At 44.4% G+C, this 25,192-nt stretch overlaps 1 protein-coding gene across 1 annotated transcript in view; it reads right to left on the reverse strand.

Moving 5' to 3' along the window:
- Window positions 1-21,042, reverse strand: part of MDFIC2 (MyoD family inhibitor domain containing 2) — a gene marked incomplete at both ends in the record, with an annotated part of 47,784 nt that extends 26,742 nt beyond the window's left edge. Inside the window, one exon of the mRNA XM_081184378.1 lies at window positions 20,952-21,042. Within this exon, the coding sequence (XP_081040504.1) occupies window positions 20,952-21,042 (91 nt within the window). The remainder of the gene's footprint in view (window positions 1-20,951) is intronic.
- Between the last annotated feature and the right edge of the window lie 4,150 nt (window positions 21,043-25,192).

Raw genomic sequence — 25,192 nt, forward strand, 5'->3', positions numbered from 1 at the left:
AGAACTGGACACAGTACTCCAGGTGAGGTCTGACCAGAGCAGAATACAGTGGCACTATTACTTCCCTTGATCTAGATGCTATACTCCTATTGCTATGAAGAATCCTCTCCAAATTCTGTAAATAAAGCCACCATTTTAGAGATTTTATTATTTTATTACCATTTTATTATTATGTGTACTATTGAGAAATGGAAGGGTTTTTGTTGTTTTTGTTCAAAGAGAGCAATTTGTGTCTGCCCCAGGTCCTGATAAAAAGGCTTGAACCCTAGGGTTTTTTTTCTTCCATTCATGCAATGGTGGGGGGGGGAGTGGTGTCAATTCTTCTCTACATCCCACATAATTCCTAAGTGTTTCCTTTTCCAACTCCCAGAAATTGTGGAAGGGGCACAGGAGAGAGGGAGGTGAACTCAACTTAATTCATGGAGGAGAAGTTAGGATTGATACCACTTTGTGTGGAGTGGTTCTTTTCTTTGTTTCTAAATTCAGTCGAAACAACATTTGATATTCTTTACACCAACATTATTTCCTGTTATGATTTTTACTAATGGTGCGTTCATAAGAAATTCAGAACAGAGAAAGGGTTACCGCTGTATGTTAGCATTTTAGATATAAAGAACACTTCAGCTGGGAAAATTAAGAATTAGTTAATTGGTTACGGAGCTTTAATTAAAGGTTACATATGGACTACTTCATATTTTTATTCTCTGTAACCAACTGGCAAGAACTAAACTTCTGTGCCACAAATTAGAGCACAAGTTTGTTATTCTTTAACCTGCAGAAATGGTGCAGGTTGAATGTAATATATTTTATGTTTTGCGTGTGCTTTTCCCTTTCACTGTATCCACATCCAAGTCACAGGTAAGGTGATTTATATTTAATAGGAATCTTATGGGACCATCAAAAAGGGCATTTATTTGCTACTGAAATATCAATTAAGATAATATGCAAAGTAATACAGTAATCAAATAAACCTGATGGATAACATAAACTTTCTCCCCCCACCCCCACCCCCAAAGCTGCACAGGCATGCTAACAAATCTATTTGATCAATATATGGGATGTAAAAAAAGAAAAGGAAAAGAGAAGACAAGATTGACTGATGAATAAAATGAAACTGACACAAATAGGCTGACAGCCAGTTTCAAGTCTCTTTAGGGCAAATGCAATTAACTTAGAATAATAGACTCAAATTTGATGGTTAGAAATGCATTTTTATTAACAATCACAGCCTGAATCATTATGTGAGCTTATGAATAAAATTGTACTTATATTTAGCATATGTGTGTGTATATACATATATCAAAGTATATATTAAGAAAAGGAGAGAACATTGTTTTTAAGCATCCGAATGAGAGGGGTGTGTGTGAAGAAACCTGATGAGATTTTAAATAAAGATACATATACAACCATATCTGTAAATATAGCAAGTATATAAGGATGTGGCGCTTAGATATACAGTATAGCATAGATCATCACCTCCCGCCAGCCAGCTAGTCCCCCAAACTCCTAGGCCTTTTGGGATATAGATCTGCAATCAGGGTTTTTACCAATTTCATTCTGAAGAAGAGAAGTCATTACTAGAAAACTATGCTCATTCTCTTTAGTTTAATAGCTTTTTAAAATGATTCATTTAAGGAAGAAAAGATTAACACTATATTTACCAAGTGTTTTATTTCTGCTAGCAATGCCATCACTGTGACATTTTGAAATCTATATTTAAACTTTTTCTTTCCTTTTCTAAAAAGTAGTGGAAGGATTGGTAGTGTCGACATTTTTTTCTATGGCATGTTTGTCATTGGACCCTATTTGCACAAATAATGTTGTTCTAAAACAAAAATTGATGGATGTGAGAATAATAAGAGAAAGACGATATGAGCTGAATATGATGTGATATTCAGGGTATAATCTTCAGGATATGACTGTGGGTTGACACAAAGGTGTGCCTACATTTTTTTTCATCTGGTCATAGCTACTTGTACTGCAGCAGAAGTTACTCTTGAGGATCCTTCTCTTTTCAAGGGAAACCTTTTAGATAGAGGGTGAAAGTAGCTCTGCTAGAAAGGGGGGTGGGATGTGATTATGGGTGTCAAGTCTTTACAGGATTCCAGGAATTGGGATTCCAGGATCCAGAGAGAGCTGGCTGCCGGTCCAAGGGGGCTATAAGCAGGTGTATGGTCTCAGAAGGGGAGAAGTTCCAAAACTGCAATCAAGGCTCAGATGGACTGGAAGCAAGTTTGCAGTCAAAACTAGACATGGTTAAGTTCCAGAGCAGCAGTCAAGGATCTGGCAGACCAGGAGCAAGAACAGATAAAAAACCAGACAGGCTGGCAACATCCAGAGAAGTAACTAATGGCCATAGGCAAGCGGTTAGGTCTGCCTTCCCTAACTTCCAGGTGTTTTAGACTACAACTCTCTGAATTCCTGACCATTGCCCAATCTCTCCATTTACCCGAGCACCACAGTCAGTCATCTGTGGGGCAGGGAGGGCATGAGTCTTTTGCCTGATCTACCCAGATTCTTCTTGTAGTCTTACATTCTCTTCTCCTTGTATGTTGCATTCTTGGAGACAATCATCTCCCACTACACATGGCTAGCGTTTAATCCCTTCAGTAACACCACATGTCATCAAGCCCGAAGTCTTCCATTCCACTAGAAATTTTATACAGGTGTGAATCGTTTAACTTTCGGATTTCTTCCTTTTGTGCACAATGTACCAGAAGAGTATCCCTTAAAAGCTTAGTCTCTCTCTCTCCCCCCCCCCCACAATTAATCAACTTAAAGGTTATTTCCAAGAGTGAAAGCAGTCAGTCACTTGACTAAATTGCCTTCATTTTCATGTTTCATGTTTCATGTTTACCTGCATACGCATAATGTCAGTTTTGTGATTTTAGTTTGCTATAATTTATTATTTACTTACCTTTCTTTGGTAATTTATCACCTGCTCTTCATTAGAATCAATGCTAGAGCAGGATATAACATAAAAATATATAACACGTAATAAAATAAAACAATCTTTTTTTAAAAAAAAACCAGCCAGCACAACAATAAATCAAATTTATATCACAGTGTCATGAGAACAACGAAACATCTAGCCAAATGCCTCAGAAAATAGAAATGTCTTTGCAAGCACAAAAGGAATTGAGCCAGAAAGGTTCTAAACTAGTGGCTGATTTGAATACTGTAGGGTGCTGAAGGTTGCATACACACGTTTTGTTCTAGAATCAACGGAGGCTAATTTTTCTATATACACAATCTAGATCCACTGCGTATTTTTTTGCCCCTGAAAAGTGTTTCATAAGAAGCTCGTTTTATTTCAAAAATGAAAGCAGACAGCAGATTGGTTCTGCATTACTCCATAATGTGTTCATTTGAAAGCAGATGGTCCTGTCAGGTCTCCACACCTGCCCAATGGTGTTGTGGGTGGGGGTCTACCATGATCACAATCGCCACTTGCTTCTTCATTCACCTGCAACATGTGCAGGGAGAAAAGGATGTTTTCAAATGTGTATTAAGTAACCACACCTATCCATGTTGACGGCAAAATCTAGAACCAAGCTAGATTGAAAGTATCCAGTGGAGAATGAGTGCAGATGATTTCAGACTGAGAAAAACAACATTCTGGGGTCCTATAACAGGGTTAGTTTGCATGGAGCCAAAGTCATAAACAGGGACTGGTGGTGCCTGACTGATTACTTTTCCAAACAATGGAAAAAAGAACAAACCACAGGTGCAACAAAATCACCAACCCAGCACAGAGAGCAAGGTACATCACATCCTTCATTCCGATAACCACCATTCCATTCCATTTGAGCACTTGAGACATTCCCCCTCCACCATCCAAGCTAAATGGTTTCCTAAATAAGCACAAGACCAGGTGTTTCTGATGGAGGAATGGAAATAAATTCTAAAACATCATGTGCAAAATTGGTAATCTCAGCTCATCAGTGCCAGCTACTGAATTATTTTTTTCCATATTAAAAAGAGCAAAGTGTGAGAGACTAGGGTGCACATTTTAAGACATGCTGCTTAACAGTCAGGTATCACCACCCCTTCTTAGAAATCTGAATTAGCCTCTGGCATGATTTCCTTCCCCACCCCACCCCCTCCCTCAGTATAATCAAGTTGAGACACAAGAAACATAAGGAGAAACTTTATACTGAGTCAGACTCTTGGTCCTTCTGGCTTGGTATTGTCTACACAAACTGGCAGGAGCTCTCTGGTTTTTGTGGACAGAGCCCCTACCTGTTGGAATGCTGGTCCTTCTTCAGATGTTTAGTCACTAAGTGGTGGCCCTTCAATTCTTACTCTTGGTTGCAATTCAAAAGTCATTTACATGAGATCCCTGCATTGTAAAGGGTTTGACTAGATGATCTTCAGTGTCTCTTCCAACTCTACAATTCTATGATTCAATGCATCTGAAGAAACAAAGGAAGTCATGTACGCACATAGAAATGTCTGTATTTTCACTCCTACATCCCCCTCACTCAACGAGCACAGTTCTCTTGCACACAACTGACTTCTCTGAATCACAGCCTATGTGAACTCTCTGTGTGATTCATAGCAGCAAGCTCTACATCTATCTTGCACAGTTGATATAAGAAAAGGGGAAACCTAGGAATGGTGAGTAAAACAGGATTCTCAAGTTTCTGCTTCCTGTGTGTTGATAAGAACGCTGCTGAAGACTTCAGAACAGCCGGGAGAAGGAGAGCAGCAAAAAGCCAGGAGTGGGCAGAAGAAGCATCTGTGCTTCTGGAAAGCCCTGTTCCTGCTGCCACTGACTTGGTCACAAAGATGCCTTGCATGTACAAACAGGCATTTGTGCTTGTGCAAGGCAGCCCTGTTAAATCATTCTGATTTCCCCATTCCCCTAGACTAGAGTCTCCCTTGCCCCTCAGCTCAGCTGCAGGTGCTCAGGACGGAGGAAAGAAGAAAGCTTCACTGTGTGAATAGAGTTTTGCACCACTCTTCTATGGCTCCCACCCCACATGTTTGCAGCTGCCTCTGCTGTTGCTTCTGCTCCATGGACTTGGTGTCATGCCTTTATTTCTGCTGCTGCCAAGTCTGAAGCGAGAGGCAGTCCAGGAAACAGGGCATCGGAACGGCACCAGAATAATCCACCCCAAGTCCAGCAAACACAAAGCTCTGCACTCGATTAGCCTTTCCTCTCCAGAGAATCTCAATAATATATGTGGCTTCGCGTGTTTTTACGGACGGAAGAAAGACCATAGTGATCATTTGATTCAATGGCTAAATAATACAAAGCATAGAAATCCATCCAGTAATTCTTGAAGTGGAGGGAATTAACATCGCTGAGTGCATCAGTGAACAATGTCAAGCCCAAAGAGTCAACGCAAGGCCAGTTTTGCATCTCACATTTAGTGCTCAATCCCTTTCTTGATGAAGCGAAAGGGGGGGATTTGCTGTTGACTTTGATGGAAGCAGGATCAAGCCCTTTCTTTGCGAGCAGTGACATGGAAGGTGGTGTTATGAAGAATGATTATATTGAAAATAGCTGTGATGTAATATCAATGTCAAGTCCATTATTTAAACAGATGTAAATTTGCTCTGCTCTTGAACTCTGGTGAATTTTGATGGCAATATTAAAGGGATACTATTAAAACTACTTAAAACATCTATTTGTTGGAGAGAAAGGAAGGAGAGAACATGTGTACATGGCATTGGTGGGGACCTGGTTCAAACTGCTTCCTTAATCACTTGCTGCAATTACTTATTTGTAAAGCTTCTTATATTCTAGCAAATTATAATATGAATAAGCAGCTAAAAGAGGAAACAGGAAACATATATAGGATCATGTGCATGTACTTAAAATTAGCTTCTTTAGGACAATGTTTTTCATACATCTGTAGGTCTCCCTCTGTCCAATGAGCTCAGGGAAACGAATATGGTATTATCCCATTCTGAGCTCGCACAGCTATGGAGCCCACTCTCAGTACCAGCATCTCGTGACTACTAGGCCCCCAAACCCCAGCCAGTTCTACCAGTATTGGGATTTGCCTTGAAGCCAATCCAGTATCTGGTGTTTGTGTCAGCCATTTACATTTCTAAACTATGCCCTTGCCATAGTGCCAGTCCATGGCATTGTGGGAAATTACAATGGCTGCCAGGCCCAGCTCACAGCCAGCTCAGGGATGATAGGAACTGGAGTCTTGCAACACCTGGAGCTGAAAGTTCTCCTTCCCTCCCTACAGCAATGTTTGAAGTTAGCGTCAACAAAACGATTTGGGAAAGTGGGAAGGGGGACAATGAACCTATGAAAAAGGTTGTGTTGCCAAACTCCAAACTCCTCATATTCAGATTTTTTCTCATCCATTAAAGTTGGCAGTTATTTTAAGGATAACAAGCATATATCTCTCAGTCCATTATCACAATGTCTTGAGGAAGGGAACTTGCCATTAATAAATGCAGAGCGCACGGGTCAAAAATATCAATATGAAAAATGGAAAATATTTTCAAGTATTACATTAGTGTCAAAACTTCGGCTGATGGAGAAATCTGAGGAAAGTAATGTAGAACAATGGAAAGAGAAGTGGCCGTATTTTAGAAGAGCGCATCGGCTCTCTGCATATCCTGAATTACAAGGCTAATTGCTTGTTTTTGAAAATGCAAATATATACCGTATTTTTTGCTCTATAAGACTCACTTTTCCCTCCTAAAAAGTAAGGGGAAATGTGTGTGCGTCTTATGGAGCGAATGCAGGCTGCACAGCTATCCCAGAAGCCAGAACAGCAAGAGGGATCGCTGCTTTCGTTGCACTGTGATCCCTCTTGTTGTTCTGGCTTCTGAGATTCAGAATACCGTATTTTTCGCTCTATAACACGCTCCCAACCATAACACGCACGTAGTTTTTAGAGGAGGAAAACAAGAAAAAAATATTCTAAATGAAACAGTGGATGTACGATATTAAGTAGTGGGTTGACATAGCAGCCGGCACAGCGATTTCTTCAAGTAGCTCTTTATTAAGATAAGCTGGAATAGAACTGACTGCGAACAGCTCAGCCGGCCTGTATTTATAGGCAGCCGGCTGTCAACATTGTAACCACAACAGCTCAGAGTTCCCGCCTAAACTAACTGCCGCGGACCTGAGTGAAAACTATCTACAGACCTGAGTGAAAACTATATACAGTATCCCCCTGTTGGCCCAGGGTGAAACTACACTACATAACACCCCTCCCCACCGAGATAAGGCGTTAGTTACAATCGTAATGGTTTCCTTATATACAGCACTACGCGTAATGGTTCAATTAGGCACAAAAGCATATCGGTTACATTTCCCATACTTAGACCAACAGTGATACCTGTCCAACCACGTAGTCCTTTAAATGAGTTGGGCGCTTGGAAACTCTGCCAGACCGCCGGGGACTGGTAGCCAAGTCCGGAGGGCCACACAGTTCTCGCTGAGGCTGTGGTGCGACCCTAGGTGGCGTTGGAACGAACTCCCCTGGATCCGCTGCTGTGGGTGGAGCCTCCGCAAGTGGAGTGGTCTGAGTCTGTTCTGAGACGGCTTGGTTCGGCTCCACGCTGGCAGTTTGCGAGGGAGGTGTAGGTGGGGCCTCGCCATCTGTACGTGTCTCTTCTGGAGCCGCAAGCGCAGTTGGGGGCACCTCGGTAGTGTCTAAGTCGCCAACCCTGCGCCTAAACTGGTCTATGTGCCGTCGCCACAAACGTCTGTCCTCGAGTGCCACCTGGTACGAGCGAGGTCCAGTGACTCCCACTACTGTGGCTGGCACCCAAGGGATGTCCCCCACATAGTTCCGGGCAAAGACCTGGTTTCCTGGGACAAATGACCGTGGTGCGTTGGCACAGCCTGGGGGTTCAGCCACGGCAAAGTCTGGGTGTAGCCGGTCGAGCGGTGACCTGAGGCGGCGGCCCATAAGCAGTTCAGCAGGACTCCTCCCTGTGGCCGCATGAGGAGTGATGTGTTGCACGAACAAGTATTCGGCGACCCGCTCATGCCAGTCTCCCCGGTCCAGGCGCGCCAATGCCTCTTTTGTCGAGCGCACCATTCTTTCCGCTTGCCCGTTGCTGGATGGATGAAAAGGTGCCGTTAGGGCATGGCGGATGCCCAGTTCCAAAAGATACCGCTCAAACGTGCCTGACGTGAACTGCGGTCCGTTGTCAGAGACAAGGACATCAGGACACCCATGCGTTGCAAACAGGCCTCGCAGCACCCGGATGACAGCTTCAGTAGTGGTGGAGGGCATCAAGGCGACCTCCAGCCATTTGGAATAGGCGTCCACCACTACCATAAAGGTCCGGCCGTGAAAGGGGCCAGCCAGATCAATGTGCACCCTCGACCAGGGTGTCTTTGGCGTCTCCCAGGTGTGTCCCTTAGCTGCCGGTGGTGCAGGCCTCGACTCTTGGCACGCTTGACAGGCGGATACCCAGGCAGTGATGGCATCGTCCATATTAGGCCACCAGACGTAACACCGAGCCAACGCCTTCATTTTGACAATTCCCGGGTGGCCAACGTGCAGAGCCTCCAGGACGCGCTGACGGAGTCCCTGGGGAATCACGACGCGGTCTCCCCACAGCAGACAGCCGCGATGAGCTGAGAGTTCATGTTGTCTGGTTGCGAAGGGCTGGAACTCCGATGCAAAAGGCCCTTGTGGCCACCCCCTCCACACCCAGTTGAGCACCCGGCTGATGGTGCGATCCTGGGCAGACGCGGAGGCCACAGTGGCAGCCGATACAGGCGCTGCCGGAAGATCCTCAATCAGAAGGAGCGATGAAGCTGGAGCCGGGTCTTCCACAAATGCTGGAAGAGGGCAACGGCTGAGGGCGTCGGCATGGCCCATCGATTTCCCCGGGCGATGGATGAGCCAGTAGTGGTAGGCAGCCAGGAAAACAGTCCATCGCAGCATGCGTGGTGAGAGGACCGGTGGAGTTGGACGATCACCGGCGAGGAGGCCCAGGAGTGGCTTGTGGTCAGTGATGAGGTCAAAAGTCCTGCCATAGAGGTATTCATGGAACCTCTTCACTCCAGCCACAAGTGCCAATGCCTCCTTGTCGAGCTGGCTGTAATTCCGTTCCGTCGGAGATAGTGTCCTGGAAAAGTAGGCGAGCGGTGCTTCTCTTCCATCTGGAAAACGGTGACTAAGGACAGCACCGATGCCAAAAGGTGAGGCGTCGCAGGCAAGGACCAGCGGCCTGGATTCACTGTACTGTACCAGCACACTGTCTGAAGAAAGGAGAGCCTTGACCGCGTTGAAGGCCGCCATCTCTCGATGACCCCAGGCCCAAGGCGTCTTAGTGCTAAGGAGTCGGTGAAGAGGCTCAGCCACTGTGGCTTTGTGGGGCAGGAACACGTTATAAAAGTTCAGCAGCCCCAGGAATGCCTGCAACTCTGTTTTGTCCTTTGGGGTGGGGGCCTGCTGGATAGTGCGGATCTTGGATGTGGTTGGATGAAGGCCGGAGGCATCGATAAGATAGCCCAGGAACTCTACCTGTGGAACGGCAATCAGGCACTTCTCCCTCTTTACCTTGAGCCCGGCCTCCTGGAACCTGGTCAGCACGGCACGGAGGCGCTCGAACAGCTGCTGGTGTGAGTCTGCAGACACCAAGACGTCATCAAAATATGGTACCACGCCCGGAAGCCCTTGCAGGAGACGCTCCATAAGGCTTTGGAAGATGCCAGGAGCCACACTCACCCCGAACTGCAACCGGCGGCAACGGAATGCCCCCCGGTGGGTGACGATCGTCTGGGCTTCAGCAGTGGCATCATCGACTGGCAGTTGTTGATAGGCTTGGGCAAGGTCCAGCTTAGCGAAGACCTTACCCTCACCCAGGGAATGCAGCAGGTGTTGGACAACAGGAACCGGATAAGCGTGCTGCTGAAGTGCCTTGTTGATTGTGCACTTGTAGTCAGCGCAGATTCTCACCGACCCATCTGGCTTGACAGGCGTGACGATGGGGGTTTCCCACTTTGCGTGGTCAACGGGCTCCAAAACTCCTTGGGCGATCAGTTTGTCCAGTTGTTCGTCCACCTTAGCCTTGAGAGCAAAGGGAACCCGGCGTGGCTTAAGCTTGATGGGGGCGACTTGTGGATCAAGGCTAAAGGAGATGGGCGTACCAGTATATTGTCCCAAGGTGCCGTCAAAAACCTCGGCAAAGTCTTTGACCAGACCCTCAGTCTCTGCGTTAGAGATGCAGTTGATGCCGGTGACTTCCAGGCCGAGGGCATCAAACCAGTCTAGCCCTAGGAGGCTTGGCCGCTGACCTTCGACCACCACCAACCGGAGCAGGCCCGAAAAATCCTTGAAGGCGATCCGGAACCGGCCAACGCCTACCACGGGAATGTCGTTTCCCTGGTAGTCTCTCAGGTGTACGCGGTGAGAGTCGAGTTGCCTTTTGGATACTCTGGGTACCAGTCTTTTGATGGTGCTCCATGACACGACGGACAGGGCAGACCCGGTGTCGATCTCCATGTCACATGGAGCTCCTTCAATGAGCACCGTGACGTTCAGCTTGCGTCGCGTAGACGAGTCCGTTTGGCCAATCGTGGTTCCAGACGGGCAGCGCCCAGGGTGAAACTACACTACATAACATACGATTTTTGTGGTTCATGCTGTGACCACAGACATGTGATCTGATGGTGAATTTGGGGTGACCCAGTGCAAAAATCCTGAGGATCCATGTGGATCCGTGCTTTGTAACCACGTTTTAAGTCAGGAGGGAAGGAAAAGCACTCAAGGGACAAGGAGCAGCGTGGGGGGGGTGTGAAGGAGCTTTTCGGGGAGCTGAGCGGGGAGGAGGGAGGGGAAGAGCACTGTTGCTTTAAAGGTATTCTTAAGGTATTTGCCCTGTGCCTGGTTTTTTCCATTTAACAGTTTGCAGCCTTTTCCTTCCGCTCCTTGTTTTGAGGCAGAATAGATTTGAGCAAGTGAGGAGGACTTGGATTGCAGGGGATTCGCCATTAGCTGTGTAAAAGCGCTCCTCCTTGCAGCCTGAGTGATAAGCAGCCACCAGCAGCAATAGAATGGAGCACAAAAAAGAGATAGGGGCACTAGGACCCAGACAATGCTCAAATCTATCCTGCCTGAAAACAAGCTGCTCCGTCCCAGCGGATCAGCTGAGACGCGGGGGATTTGTGAAGTTTTACCCTCTCCCTCATCCCCAGCCTTTTTTTTTTACTTCCTGGTTTTCACTGCGTGGCTCAGAGCTAGAGGTTGGTTTTATTTTGCTGCTGGTTGCTTAAATTTTATCTTTCCTGCTGTCCCTCTGCAGCCTCATTGCTCTGTTTAGAGAGCGGGCAGACCTTTGCTAGCGTCTGTCCCTCCTCCGTGTCCGCTTTGCTGCCATGGCTCTCCTTCCCTCCCTCCTCCCCGGCTCCAGGTCGCTTTAAAGCAAGCAAAGCGAGAGCCTCATAGAGCGTGTAAACGGCTCCCGCTTTGCTTGACTGACGGCAGCCATGGCTCCGATCCGTGCATTCACTCCGTAACACACACAAGCATTTTCCCTTACTTTCTAGGAGCAAAAAAGTGCGTGTTTTGGAGCGAAAATTACGGTATTTTTTTTTTCTTGTTTTCCTCCTCCAAAAACTAGATGCCTCTTATGGTCTGGTGCATCTTATAGAGTGAAAAATACGGTATATATTTTTAAGGCTAATTGGAGGGAAATGGCGAAGGTACTCACATTTCCGAGTCAAAATGTACCATTAACAGGACATTTGGGGGCAGATCAGAGACTTCCTAAGATTCCAAAATTCCACAGCAGTCCCCCTCAAACTGAAACAAAACCAAGCTGACTGGCGAAGCCCCCAAAGCTTGAGAAGGGAAGGGATGAAGTGTGTGTGAAGGGGAGGGGGAACTGAAGGAATGAAAATGGACACACCTTGCCATCCTTAATAGGGAAGGAAGAATGAAGAATGTAGGTACTTGGAAGAATAAGCAGAGGAAGGGTATTGGGGGAAGACATTGCTGTCTCTAACCAGCAAAGAAGAAGGGGTGTGCCTGCAATTCTCCCTGTCGCAGCCACTATCTGCAAGGTACAAAACTTCATGCATTAATATTGTTTATGCTGCATTGTCACTGTGAAAGGGCTCTGTCAATAGTGCCTGCTGCATTTTCCAGAATTGGCAGCGATGCTATAAGGGATATCGAAGTACCCATTTTGTTGCTCTGGGACCCAGACATTTTCCACTGTCTATTATATACAATGGGACGGAAAGGTACAAATTAAGTCATTTTACGCATAAAACTGTTTCATTTGAAATCTAGTTAAAATTATTTTAATGACTTACGTAAAGTGAAATATCAGGTTTTCCCTTTATTCCTTCTTCTTGGCTTTGGCGTCACGCAGGCATATTAATAATTATTTGTCAAAGTCACACTGTTTGCTTACAAGGTATGAAGGCTTTTTAGACACTATGATGACAGCTTTTGACTCGCTTGATGATATTTGGAGTAAGCCATAAAAGCCAATCTCTGAACGAACAGACCGCTTTTATTGGCTTTTAGTCCCATTACTGCTATCATAAGTGGTAAATTGGCCTAATTCAAGTAATGCTGCTGCGTCATACTGGAAAACCACTGCTTAGTTTTCAACTTTATTTATTTTTACATGGTTGTACTTTAAGATATGATGCTTAAAAACTAGTGCATCACAGCCCTACCAGAGGTCCCCTCTGGGGCATGGCTTCTAGCAGCCTGTGAGAAAGTGTGCACTCCTGGGTTGTGGTTCTACTGCTGCGCCTATTTTGTGAATGAGATGTTCTCCGGTATAAAGCGTATTACAAAGCCCAGGCAGGAACATATGGAAAGCAGTGCATAAGTCAAGCCAGGACTCCAGTTGCTGCCAAATTATAAGCACAAGGTGGGCTTTGCACAACAACAGTGAACTGTACTGTACTCGATAGGCTGTCCCCCAACTTTGGGCACAGACCAGCAAATGTACAGCTATGGTTCTCTGCAGTGCAGGGGCAGGGAACATTTATCAGCTGCATTCCCTTACGAGCAGCCACATTTCAGTGTGATTTGATGTTTTGTTTTATCCCTTTATATTTTATTGTAAGTCACCCAGAGTGGCTGGGGTAACCCAACGAGGTGGACAAGTTATATGGAGGAGGAGGAGGAGGAGGAGGAGGAGGAGGAGGAGGAGGAGGAGGAGGAGGAGGAAGAAGAAGAAGTTGGTATCCTGGGAAGTCATCTTAAGGAGAGGACACACCACTGCCTCATTCAAGACAGATGGTAGCTCCCTTCTCCATTCAGTCCCTCCCTGGACCCACCCATTCATCCATATGGCTAGCTCTAACCGTGACATCCAGCTCTGTCTGAATCTGAGTGGTTTTATGCCTCACAAAGTTGTTGCAGTAGGCCTCCCAGGGTGTCAGAACAATGCTCTTTTGGCTAGATGACAAAAGGCCACGTACCACTGAAAAAAGCTCTGCTGGACGGCTACTTGCAGGTGCAACAGTGCCAGTGAAGTAAGTTTTATTTACCACCACCATGTGGTGGGCATGATGGTGCAACCTCACCTGTGTTTGGTTAGATTTGGATTGAGTCAGAGTTGGAGTCTGATGCAAAAGTTCACTCTCACACAACACAAACACACAGGAGTTTTATTTCAGACTGGTTTGTTTTAATGGTAAGAGATTAATATCATCTTTATTATTTATAGTCTAGAGAGTAATTCATTATTAAATAATATAAGAAGCCGGGCTACAAATTTACCTCTTAATTATAGATGCGGCAACACTGCTAAATTGTGTTCCTGTCTCCACTAAGTAATCTCTGGAATCTAGCAGAAGAAACTTGGCACCTGAGCCATTCCATCAACGTCGAAAGAAAGTGTTCCCCTTCCTATTCAAACTGCTTGCAGGGTTTTTCCAGCAAAGCTGAAGTGAAGTCTAATTTGTGCTAGTAATTAGTACAAAGATGCATTGTCAGCCATGAGGCCTTTAAGGAAAAAAATTGGCCAGAGAAGCCCAAAACACCCAACTACTACTTCCCTTGTCTTTTTAGTGGAATGGATTAGATCTCTCTCTCTCATCTATCTATCATCTATCTCTATCTATCTATCTATCTATCATCTATCTCCTTCTCTGTGTGTGTCAATTTCAGGTTCTTCTTTTACTTTTGTCCTTATATTTGTTTACTTGCTGTTTCTCTTCTTAGATCGCAATTTGCTTTGGGATGCTTACACGTCAAAAGTGACAAAATAACAACAACAACAACAATAGTAGCATCAGCAGCTTGGAATCACACATTGCTCCCATAGTGGTGTGTAGTCTATTTCATCCAAATTTCCCATCCTGAAAAGAAAAAAACCAACTTTCAAGCCTCATCTCTGCCAATTTTGAAAATACCATGTCTGTAAACGTTGGAAAGCAATGACAAACCTAGACAGCATCTTAAAAAGTAGAGACATCACCTTGCCAACAAAGGTCCGTATAGTAAAAGCTATGGTTTTCCCAGTAGTGATGTATGGAAGTGAGAGCTGGACCATAAAGAAGGCTGATCGCCGAAGAATTGATGCTTTTGAATTATGGTGCTGGAGGAGACTCTTGAGAGTCCCATGGACTGCAAGAAGATAAAACCTCTCCATTCTTAAGGAAATCAGCCCTGAGTGCTCACTGGAAGGACAGATCATGAAGCTGAGGCTCCAATACTTTGGCCACCTCATGAGAAGAGAAAACTCCCTGGAAAAGACCCTGATGTTGGGAAAGATGGAGGGCACAAGGAGAAGGGGACGACAGAGGACGAGATGGTTGGATAGTGTCTTCGAAGCTACAAACATGAGTCTGACCAAACTGCGGGAGGCAGTGGAAGACAGAAGTGCCTGGCGTGCTGTGGTCCATGGAGTCACGAAGAGTCAGACATGACTAAACAACTAAACAACAACAACATATCATCTTCTAAGTACTACAGCTTGATAAGTGTACAGAGAGATGTTTTTAGTCTCCTTCCCTGCCCCACAAGCCTCCTAAAAGTATCTCCTGAACAATGTGGAATGGGGTGCAGCTATGTCAGAGTACAGTACCAGTCAGTGGCATTGTCGCCACTCTGACCTCCCCATCTTCCTTCCAGTAAGGTAAAAGGTAAACAACCCCTGGACAGTGAAGTCCAGTCAAAGGCAACTATGGGGTTGCAGCACTCATCTCACTTTTCAGGCTGAGGGAGCCGGCGTTTGTCCACAGACAGCTTCCCGGGTCATGTGGCCAGCAGGACTAAACTGCTTCTGGCACAATAGAACACCTTGGTGGAAACCAGAGCACACGGAAAAGCCTTTTACCTTCCTGCCACAGCAGTACCTATTTATCTCCTTGCACTGGTGTGCTTTCAAACTGCTAGGTTAGCAGGAGCTGGGACAGAGCAATGGGAGCTCACCCCACTGCGGGTATTCAAACCACCAACCTTCTGATTGGCAAACCCAAGAGGCTCAGTGGTTTAGACCACAGCACCACTCGTGTCCCTGCCTCCTCCCAGTAGGACTCAGCAATGCTGGTGATGGGAGGTCAGTTAAGCGCCATCCTAACCGCTACTGCCATGCATGTGAAGAATCTTTCACAATGTGGGCGGGAGGAGAAAAATTCCTTCTCCAAACTTCCTCCCATATCTTACTATCCAAGCCTACCATTTTAAAAAAGTTGTAACAGGTAATATCAGGGAACCTGTGTGAAATCCTCAGTTGTAACAGAAATATTCTACTGGGAAGATTAGTTATTTCAGGCCTCCTCTGGTTCCTTGTTCTGCTGGAAATGGCAAGATTACCAAGGAAGGTTAAAGATTTGGAAAGGGCCAAATGTTTTTGAAAATGGGAGCTTAGATGGTGTTTTGATGCAAGCTGAGATGAGGCAAGGCCAGAGAAAAGCACACTGGACAGCTCCATGCAAGGCTCAGGCATGAGAAGAGAGCCCAGATGTTGCTTCAGAAGCAGTTCCTTTCAGGACTGAGCCTTATATAGGAGCTACAGCTCCATCTCAGTAGCTGAGATGTGTATCACTACGTAATGCATATCATTTAAAAAGGGCCCAGTCATTGCTAGCAGAGGCTTGTTCCTATGGAGCGGGGAAGACTTGAGTTGTCTTTGGGCCAGAGGGGTAGTGGTCATGCGCACGCCTTGCAGAAGTATTCCCAGTAGGGCTGGCCCCGAGGGGAATCCCCCCTCCCACTGGTTCCTAGCCACAAAGAAGGGGAGTCTGGTCCCAGGGTCTGGAAGATTTTCATAGGGACCGTGGCCATATCCCCATCTGTACCCTGGAGCACTGAACCTGATCAGGAGTGGGGAGGGTGGAGGCACTACGGTGGCCTTTTTGCATTTCTAAAAAACCACACACACAAATGAGACAAATTTAGCATCGGATGTAGTTTGGCTCAGAGCCTGGGAAAGGGAAAGAAAAGGGAAACACGAGAACCTATGGGCAGTATAACCAACAAAGCAAGTGTAGAGACTTCCATTTGTGCAATGGAACGTCCGCTTTGTCTCTGCTTCCCATACGCCCATGCGCTCCCACCCTTCACCAGCCCAGAACCAATTTAGGGGGCATGCGACAGTAGAGCATGTTGAATTATTCAGTTTTCAAATTCCCAAATGGAGGGGTGCGATGAAGTTGTAACATGACTTAGGAATTCGAAAGATATTTTGGTCAGATTAATATAATTTAGTTTTGCTTGGTAAATAAATTGTGTGTAAAATTGCATAGAAATCATGAAAAATGATTGCCAAGTACTTGAAGTTGTTGTTGTTGTTATTTAGCATTACTTGACATTTTCAGAAGGTAAGATTATTGTTATTTTGATTTTCTGGCAGCAGTTTATATGCTGCTTCATCAGACGTAGACTTACCAAGCTAAATGTTCGCCAATCACATAAATAATAGCATATTTGAATTCCTCACATCCAATGCATGTTCCAGCCATGCAAAAGCACAAAAGAGGTGACTGAGGAGAAAGTGCAGCCTGGGGAGAGTCCTGACAGTTCCCTACCCATGCTGTAATTCCTGAGCTGTTCAGTGAGAGTTAAAGGTAAAGGTACCCCTGACCGGTTGCGGCGTTCTTCTTGCTTTATTGGCCAAAGGAGCCGGCATGCAGCTTCCAGGTCATGTGGCCAGCATGACTAAGCTGCTTCTGGCGAACCAGAGCAGCGCACGGAAACGCCGTTTACCTTCCTGCTGGAGCGGTACCTATTTATCTATTTGCACTTTGACGTGCTTTCAAACTGCTAGGTGGGCAGGAGTCAGTGAGAGTTAGATGGAGTCAAAAGAGTTTTAAGAATGAAACATTATTTAAAATAGACAACCAGTATTGGGAAGTTATCAGGATGGACAGCACAGCTGGCTGGCTGGTGCTGTCCTAACAGAAGCATTTCCTACACCTCCCTAGTTACTGTAACATTGTTTCTCTGAGTGCATTTGAAATCCTTCCCTTCCCAGGAGATTGCATTGCAGAGTTCAAGAGCCACTCAGCTTATAAAACTGCAATTAATAGCAGCAAGCTGGAAGTATGCTACATTTGATAGACTCTGTGCCCACTGGAAGGGAGTCTTTAAATCTGCTTTTTTACAACTTAAAGGAAGGGTTGCATTGATTAATTCACTTGATCATAGGCCCGAAGCTGACAAGGCATCTTCCAGAGATTTTAGCCCTCTGGGATTGGCATCATCGCTTTTCGGTCACAATTTGCCCTGCTCTTTAAAGTGGAGAGGAGTCACCTAAGGTTACACAACTTGTGTTTTAAATATTTTACCTGACGCCCCCATGCATAAGTAACTCTGCCACTAGCAATCTTTTGCTAAAATACATCTCTGCTCCAAACTTCAGTTAACTAAGAAAGCAAGCTGGTTTAAAATGAGGAAAAGACCTGGCTCTTTCCTCTGAATGACTGGCTCCAAAAAGCTCCAACAGTGTCCACAGGTCACCACATTTTGTCAGGAAGGGTCATAGCTCAGTAGCAGAGCATCTGCATCACATGTGGAAAGTCACAGGTTCAATCCCCAGAATCTCCCCGTACGGCTGGGAAAGAGTCATTGTCTTATTGAGCTAGATGGATCAATGATAAAATAGCTTCTGTTGTTCATATGTAAAAATCCCAACGCTACTGGTCCTCCTGAATTTTCTACTGCATGCCCTCCTTTAAAATAGCATAGGTGTGCCTTCCATGTGTGGTTGGACTATAACCTCCATAATCCCTGGTCATTGGTCGTGGTAGCTGGGGTTTATGGTAGTTGTATTCCTACAACATCTGGAAGGGAACACTTTGCTTGCTCCTGGAATAACACATGCCAATGCTTTGTTAGGAGACGGACTACCTAGTCTCAAAACACCTAGTCTCTATAATTTCCCCCATTTAGAATCTGCTCTTCCAGCAACAGCAGCTTGTGCCGATGGGAATTCAAAGGGCTTAACCTTGGCTGGATCGTGTCCTACATTTGTTGCTCCTCTCCCTCTCCCTCTCCCTCTCCCTCTCCCTCTCCCTCTCCTTCTCCTTCTCCTTCCAGGGGCTGATGCTACTGGAATCAAATATCAAACAACCTCCTTGAAAAGTTCATGGCTCTGTCTTCGGCTCAGCATTTCCTCCACGAATGAAGCGGGTTGTGACCTTATAGCCAACACACACTTAATGGATACATTATAAAGATCACAACCTCTTACTAGTGCACACAATGATGGCACTCGCAGCACATAACGTATTATTTTGCAAAATGTTTTGGAAGCTCTGAGGGCGCAAGGCACTATATAAAGAGAGCTACTACGCCATATCTTTATGGCATATTTCTTCCACTGTGTGGTTCATGGTTGTTGTTTTTAGAAGGCACAAGTAATCAATACAAAACCAGGAATAAAAATAACTTTCCTTTAAAATTGGATGCTAAAAGAACATACTGCTTTCTTGCTTTTGCAGACAGGATCAGGTTCTACTATGCAACTCACTCTTTTTGCTGAGAGACCTGAAAACTAATATTTTTAAGTGGTGCGGAGCACAAATAAATAAACATAAAAACCATTAATAAAACATTGGGGCAGCAGAGAGGGGAATCCTGTTCATCTTCCTGCTAGCTGCTTCATAACACACCCAGTGCCCCCAAATCGTCTGGTTCTATCCCTGCCTTCACATTGATGACTGGTAGCTTGCTGTCTATAGAGAAGCCAGAACTGCATCTCCCTTTCCCATCACACCACAGAACTATGGGAACAGCCAAAGCTTAGAGGTGGAGCATCTGCCATTTATGCAGATAGTCCCAGGTCCAATCGCTAGCATCTCCTCGTAGGCCTGGATACATCCCCTATCTGAAACCCTGAAGATCTGGATGGACCAATCTCTTATTCAGTATGTTCCTAAAACAAGTCATATGTGTTTCAAGACCAATAAGCCCAAATCAGCCTCTGTTCGCCTAGGATTAGGCATCCAGGGAAATCTTCCAGGTAAGAAACTCTGGTACCCAGAGGCGGTACACTGTTACTGATGACCACTCTGATTTGCAATGCTAAGAGGGCTGTACATTCATCAAGGGTGGGGGACCAACAGTTCAAAGGAGTTCAAGGTGGCATACGTGGTTCTACACCTCCACAACAACCTGTGTGGTAGGTTAGGCTGGCAGACAATGGCTGACCAAAGGTTACTTTGTGAGCTTTATGGCTGAGTGGAGATCTGAACCCTGGTCTCCCAGGTCTTAGTTCAATATTGTAACCACTAGGCCTTATTGACCTGTTTTGGGGCACCATCAGCAGCAGATTCCCTTGTGCTGCACTTCCCATTGGCACAGTGAAAGCCCCTACAGTGGTGGAGTCCACTGCCGGTGGACAGGCTCCTCCACCAAATGCTATTCCCCCTCCAGTGGCAAAGATAATGGGAGTTGCTCTCTTGGTTAGTATACCTACTGCACAGGAGTAATTGCAGCACTGACTAACAGCACTGTAGCAAAAACAAGAGACACCTGTGGCATTTTGAAGACTAGATTTTGTCTACGGTGAAAGACAGTCTATACATACTGGCAGTGCTGGTTTTAAGTATAAGCTAAACAAGCTATAGCTTAGGGCTCCACTCTCTTGGGGGGCCCCCAAAAACCTAGATGTACATTTCCAAAATATAAGATAAAAAACAAATAAAATAAAACCTACATACAGCAACAATGTTTTGTGTTGTGTAGGCTCCTATGATGTAAGTAATGGGCCCCGCCTGCTATATAAAGGGCCCCATTACCTTCAGCAACTTAAGGCCTCATCAAACCTAAATCCGGCCCTGCATACTGGAAATAAATAAATACATCGTGGCATTACTTTTCATAGACAAAAGACGTTTTCATACTATGTGCACCATGAACATTCAATGCTGCTGCCTGCAGTTTACAACTAGGATAGTGCTGTCATCCTCTCAGACTAAATGTGTTAGTCTTTTGGCAGCCACAGTTTAAAACTCTGTTGTTTCCATTATCATGCAGATGCGAGAACAACATGCAGCTATGTCGAAACATTGCGTATTTTTGAAACAAAACATGTTCTTCTCCTTTGCTCCTTCTAATTCTAATGTATTTTTCAAATGAATCTGAGCAACAGCAAACCAAATGCCACCAAGACATGCATCCATCTTCCATTAAATCTTTTAATGTCATTATTTGCATTCCAGCCATAAACTATTGCCAAGCATAATTTCGCAGATAGCATTTCTTTTTCCTGTATCCTTACTTTATGTCAGATGCTTCAAAAATTCATTTTGACTGATGGGTGGCTCCTATGGCTAACATTTATATCACTATATCTAGAAACTAGGCCCACTTCCAATGGGGCACCTGAAACGTTCCTTATTTATTTTTTTACTCAGGATGAAAAATTATATTACGTAAAAACAGGACTCTCTAAACTTTAGGCCAAGCCCCAGAATAAGCAAAATGCACTTGCCACTGCTGTGGAGTTAGGAGTTAACCACTGTTGAATTAGACTCTCTTGTGGAGTATTACTGTTATTAGGAACTATTTCCAGTGATAAACAGTACAACTCACCTTCTTTCAACAACGTTGAAGTATTTTGCTGGTCATTTTCAAAGCTCGGTGTTGTTCTAATTTTCACTTTGTCTGTCTCTACTTCTGACATCTACATGGTAGGAAGTAAGATAGTATCAGTAAGTTTGAAGTTTGAACATGGTGGAAACAATCCCTGCAAAGTTAAAACACTTTATGCCTCAAAGATTTCTCTACTCAAAATTCCATTGAGCTCTGCAGTGCTTACTCTTCGGTATAGGACTAAAGACTTAATTATATCCCATTGTAATCCATGCAATGTGCAGTGTAATCCTAAGCGTGTCTACTCAGAAGTATGTCCCACTCGGTTCAGTATAGTCTCCTCCCTAGCAACTGTGTTTAGGATGGCAGCTGTACAGCACAAGCTTATTTCTGCATGTCTACTCAGAAGTAAGCTCCAATGAGTTCAATGGGACTGACTTTCAGGTATGTGCACACACGACTGCAGCCTTAAAAGAATTTAGCTTTGGGTGGGTTTTCCCCATTCTCTATATTTATATACTAAGACGTTTGTGCCATGTTAAATAAAGCACATTTCCCCTTATTTTTCTAAAGATGCTGTATGCTGTAACATCTCTTGCATTAAACCAATATGCCTTTTCGCAGCGCTTTATTAATATTACATGCGTTCTTCGATGGCACTCCTATCAATTTCACGTTGAGTTGTATTAATAATACTTACGAGTAAATTACAGCGCGCAGATATGCCGTGCTTGGGTAGGATGTACCTCTCTGCCTGCTTAATGTGATTCTAAACAGCAATAAAGCAAGCTATTAAGCTGCTCACAAATAAATATCAATAAAGAGAAGTTCAGCTAAAGTGTAACCAAAATTTTCTTTACTACCACCCCCAGCCATTTATCTCTCCTAATGAAAATCACCAGCCCCCAAAGCATGAAAAATTACAGTACCTGGGAGTGTTATGTGTGTACATTAGCCTGCTGAGTATTATCTGGATTTCCTGTTGTAGTTTACCTCCACGGATAGCTAGGAAAAAACAATAACACTGGGCTGTCCAGTCTTCTTCTAATTGATTTTCATCCTCTCAGAGTCCAATTAGCTCAACCATTGCCATAGGATTACTTGTACATTCCAAGCAAAAGAGGTGAAGATAATGAGGTCCAGGAGCCTTTGCTCAGTCTGCAGCCTCCCAGGTTGTGTAATGTCCAGCATTCCCTTACACTGACAAAACTAAAAAGATGAGCACGGCAGTCTCTCTTTCCTCTGCTGTGTAGTGTCAGATTTGACTTGCAGCCAGAATCAGCCAACTTAGTGCTAAAATGATTTTTTTAAAAAATAATCTTTTCTAGTTTAAAAGTTGGGTTTTGAAGAAACTACATAACAACGCTAAGAACAGTCCAGACCAAAAACTGCAATTCATCTGGCAGTGATTCTGTATAAAGGAAGAGACACGTGATCAGCTGTGCCCAATCTGAACATTGTTGACCACTCTTGGAAGCTGTGGCCCTCCTTGAGAATGCTGGACTACAGTTCCCATCATCCCTGACTATTGACCATGCTGTTGGGGGGGGTCATGGTTCAGCAACATCTGGAAGCTCCTGTTTTCACAAAGTAAAAAATAAAAGTAAATGAAATGGGTGATATTTCTTTGAACAGCTATCTGAAAAACAAAGGTCCTGATCAAGTCAAGTATCAAGCTGTTGTATATTTGCACGACACCACTGAAATCAAGGCTGGACCTGGATTATCTGCAAGCCTTCCATGCAGCCAGTATGACTAAAGGTGTGTAAACAGTTAGTTCCTGTTTTGAGAGGAAGTGCTTGAAAGGGGAACTTCCTGTAGAAGTGTGTGGGAGGAGGAAGCCGATGTGGGCCTGGGGGCTAATAATAATAATAATAATAATAATACCCTGCCCATCTGGCTGGGATTCTCCAGCCTAGGAGAAAGCAGGGTTCCCTGCCTACTATACTTAGAATCATAGAATCATAGAGTTGGCATAGACCACAAGGGCCATCGAGTCCAACCCCCTGCCAAGCAGGAAACACCACCAGAGCACTCCTGACATATGGTTGTCAAGCCTCTGCTTAAAGACCTCCAAAGAAGGAGACTCCACCACACTCCTTGGCAGCAAATTCCACTGTTGAACAATAAAGCTGTTCATGTTTGAGTTTACCAAAGCAGCTGGAGTTTGTTTCTAAGAAAGGCAGCCCTACTGGTCAAGAAGGCAGATGGGTGTGGGGCTTGGATGGAACCATTGTCAGTCACATGAGCAGGAAGGGGCTTACAGAGAGTCCATCTAAGCAGTCCGGTTGGAGAGCTTCTCAATGGTTGCAGATGGGATGGTTCTTTTATCCCCCACAGCTAAAGGTCTTTCCTGAATTCTGTGGGCTAGTTTAGGGGGCTGCACAAGTGGACTTAAAAACTAGCTTTGTGGTGCTTTTCTCCTCTCACTTCTTTCTAGTCTCTGCACCTTTGACAAAATAATAATAATAATAATAATAATAATAGTAATAATAATAATAATAATAGGCAATATTTGGGGTTGTGGAGGTTGAAAGCACACCTTTTGCATTTCAAGAATTATCCAAACAAAAAGCCTTTTGGCTCGGCTCTATTAAATCCAATTAGCATATTCAACCCATACCTATTGCACTCTGGACAGAAAACTGGAAGCCAGCAATGGGTTTCCTTCTTACTGAACAACTGCATCAAAATCTAGCCAATCGTGGTTCATCCTATGGATGTAGGTAAATTGGCTGGGGGCTTTATTCTGTGAGCTGCCCTGAAACCCCCGGGTATAAGGAGGTATATAAATTCAATGAATGAATGAATGAATGAATGAATGAATGAATGAATGATTTAAAAATAAAAAATTAAAGCTGAAAATTAGATGAGACTTAACAGGTTCCAGTTATAATAATGTTTGGCTGCTTACAAAAAACTATTCTGCTTCAGCAGCAGAGTCCAATATGTTGCACCTAACTATCTATTGTCCAGTTTCTTCCCCTTCTCCTCCTGCTTGCATTAGGCTAGTCTCTTGTGATCTGTGATGACTCTTTGAAGGTCAGGTTCAAGGTCATATATAGTGGACTGCTCTTACACCTTGTTTGAAATTCAACGGGAGCTGGATCAAGTGCAGCCAAACAGAAAGCAAGTACCAATTCTCCTTTGCAATATGTGAGTTTTGGAACTATTTATCGTAGAATAAATTCAGTGTTATCTTTCTGCAATATTTATAAAATCCTGTATGGCATTTGCCGCCCAATATTGTAATCCCAGATCCATGTACTCATGTTTGTCCAATAAATAATAACATATTCCTTTTGTTATGACAGAAGCTGCTTCTACTCTCGCATCACATGTCATTCTCACTCACAGGGAAAAAATGTTTTTGCTATGTGTGTATGTGTACATTATTTCTTTCTTTCTATAACTTCATGGGCAACCTACCATCTCTGGTTAGTAGTGAAGTGTGTGTGTGTGTGTGTGTGTGTGTGTGTGTGTGTGTGTGTGTGTAAACATTAGAGCAGCTGAATTTTTATTTTGTATCATTTTTGACATGGGAACAATTTGTTCAAACTCAAGCCTGTGGTAATATAAGTCCCTGCAGGATACTTGTACTTTCTCGCTCTCTCATTCTTTCTCTCATTTGTACCCAGTACAGTGGTACCTCAGGTTACAAACGCTTCAGGTTACAAACACTTCAGGTTATAGACTCCGCTAACCCGATAGTACCTTGGGTTATGAACTTTGCCCCAAGATGAGAAAGGAAATTGCACGGTGGTGGCAGCGGGAGGCCCCATTAGCAAAAGCGCACCTCAGGTTAAGAACGGTTTCGAGTTAATAATGGACCTCCGGAATGAATTAAATTTGTAACCCGACTTACCACTGTACCAGCGACTGCTCAAGTGAGCTGGACTGAATTGACGGATTATAGCCAAGTTAGATAATAACCTGATCCTAAGCACACCTACTGGGAATTAAGTTTTATTTAGATCAATGGAAGTTAATTGCAAGTAAATGTGTTTAGGATTAAGGCAAATGACTGATCCTATGCTCTTCTACCAGGTGAAAATGGAGCATAGGAATAGAAACAGATCCCTTCCTCCCTCCCTCCCTCGAGGATGTGGTATCTTGCAGAGCATCTAGAAGCGGACTTTGGTTCAGATGTAGTGCTGAATTCACTGGTCAACAACAAATTTGTTGTCTACTTTTTTTCAGTTGATTTAGGACAAATCTGATGCGATGAATCCAAAAATCAC

This window comes from Podarcis bocagei, assembly GCF_964188305.1.
Source record: "Podarcis bocagei genome assembly, chromosome: 2".
NCBI lineage: Eukaryota > Metazoa > Chordata > Lepidosauria > Squamata > Lacertidae > Podarcis > Podarcis bocagei.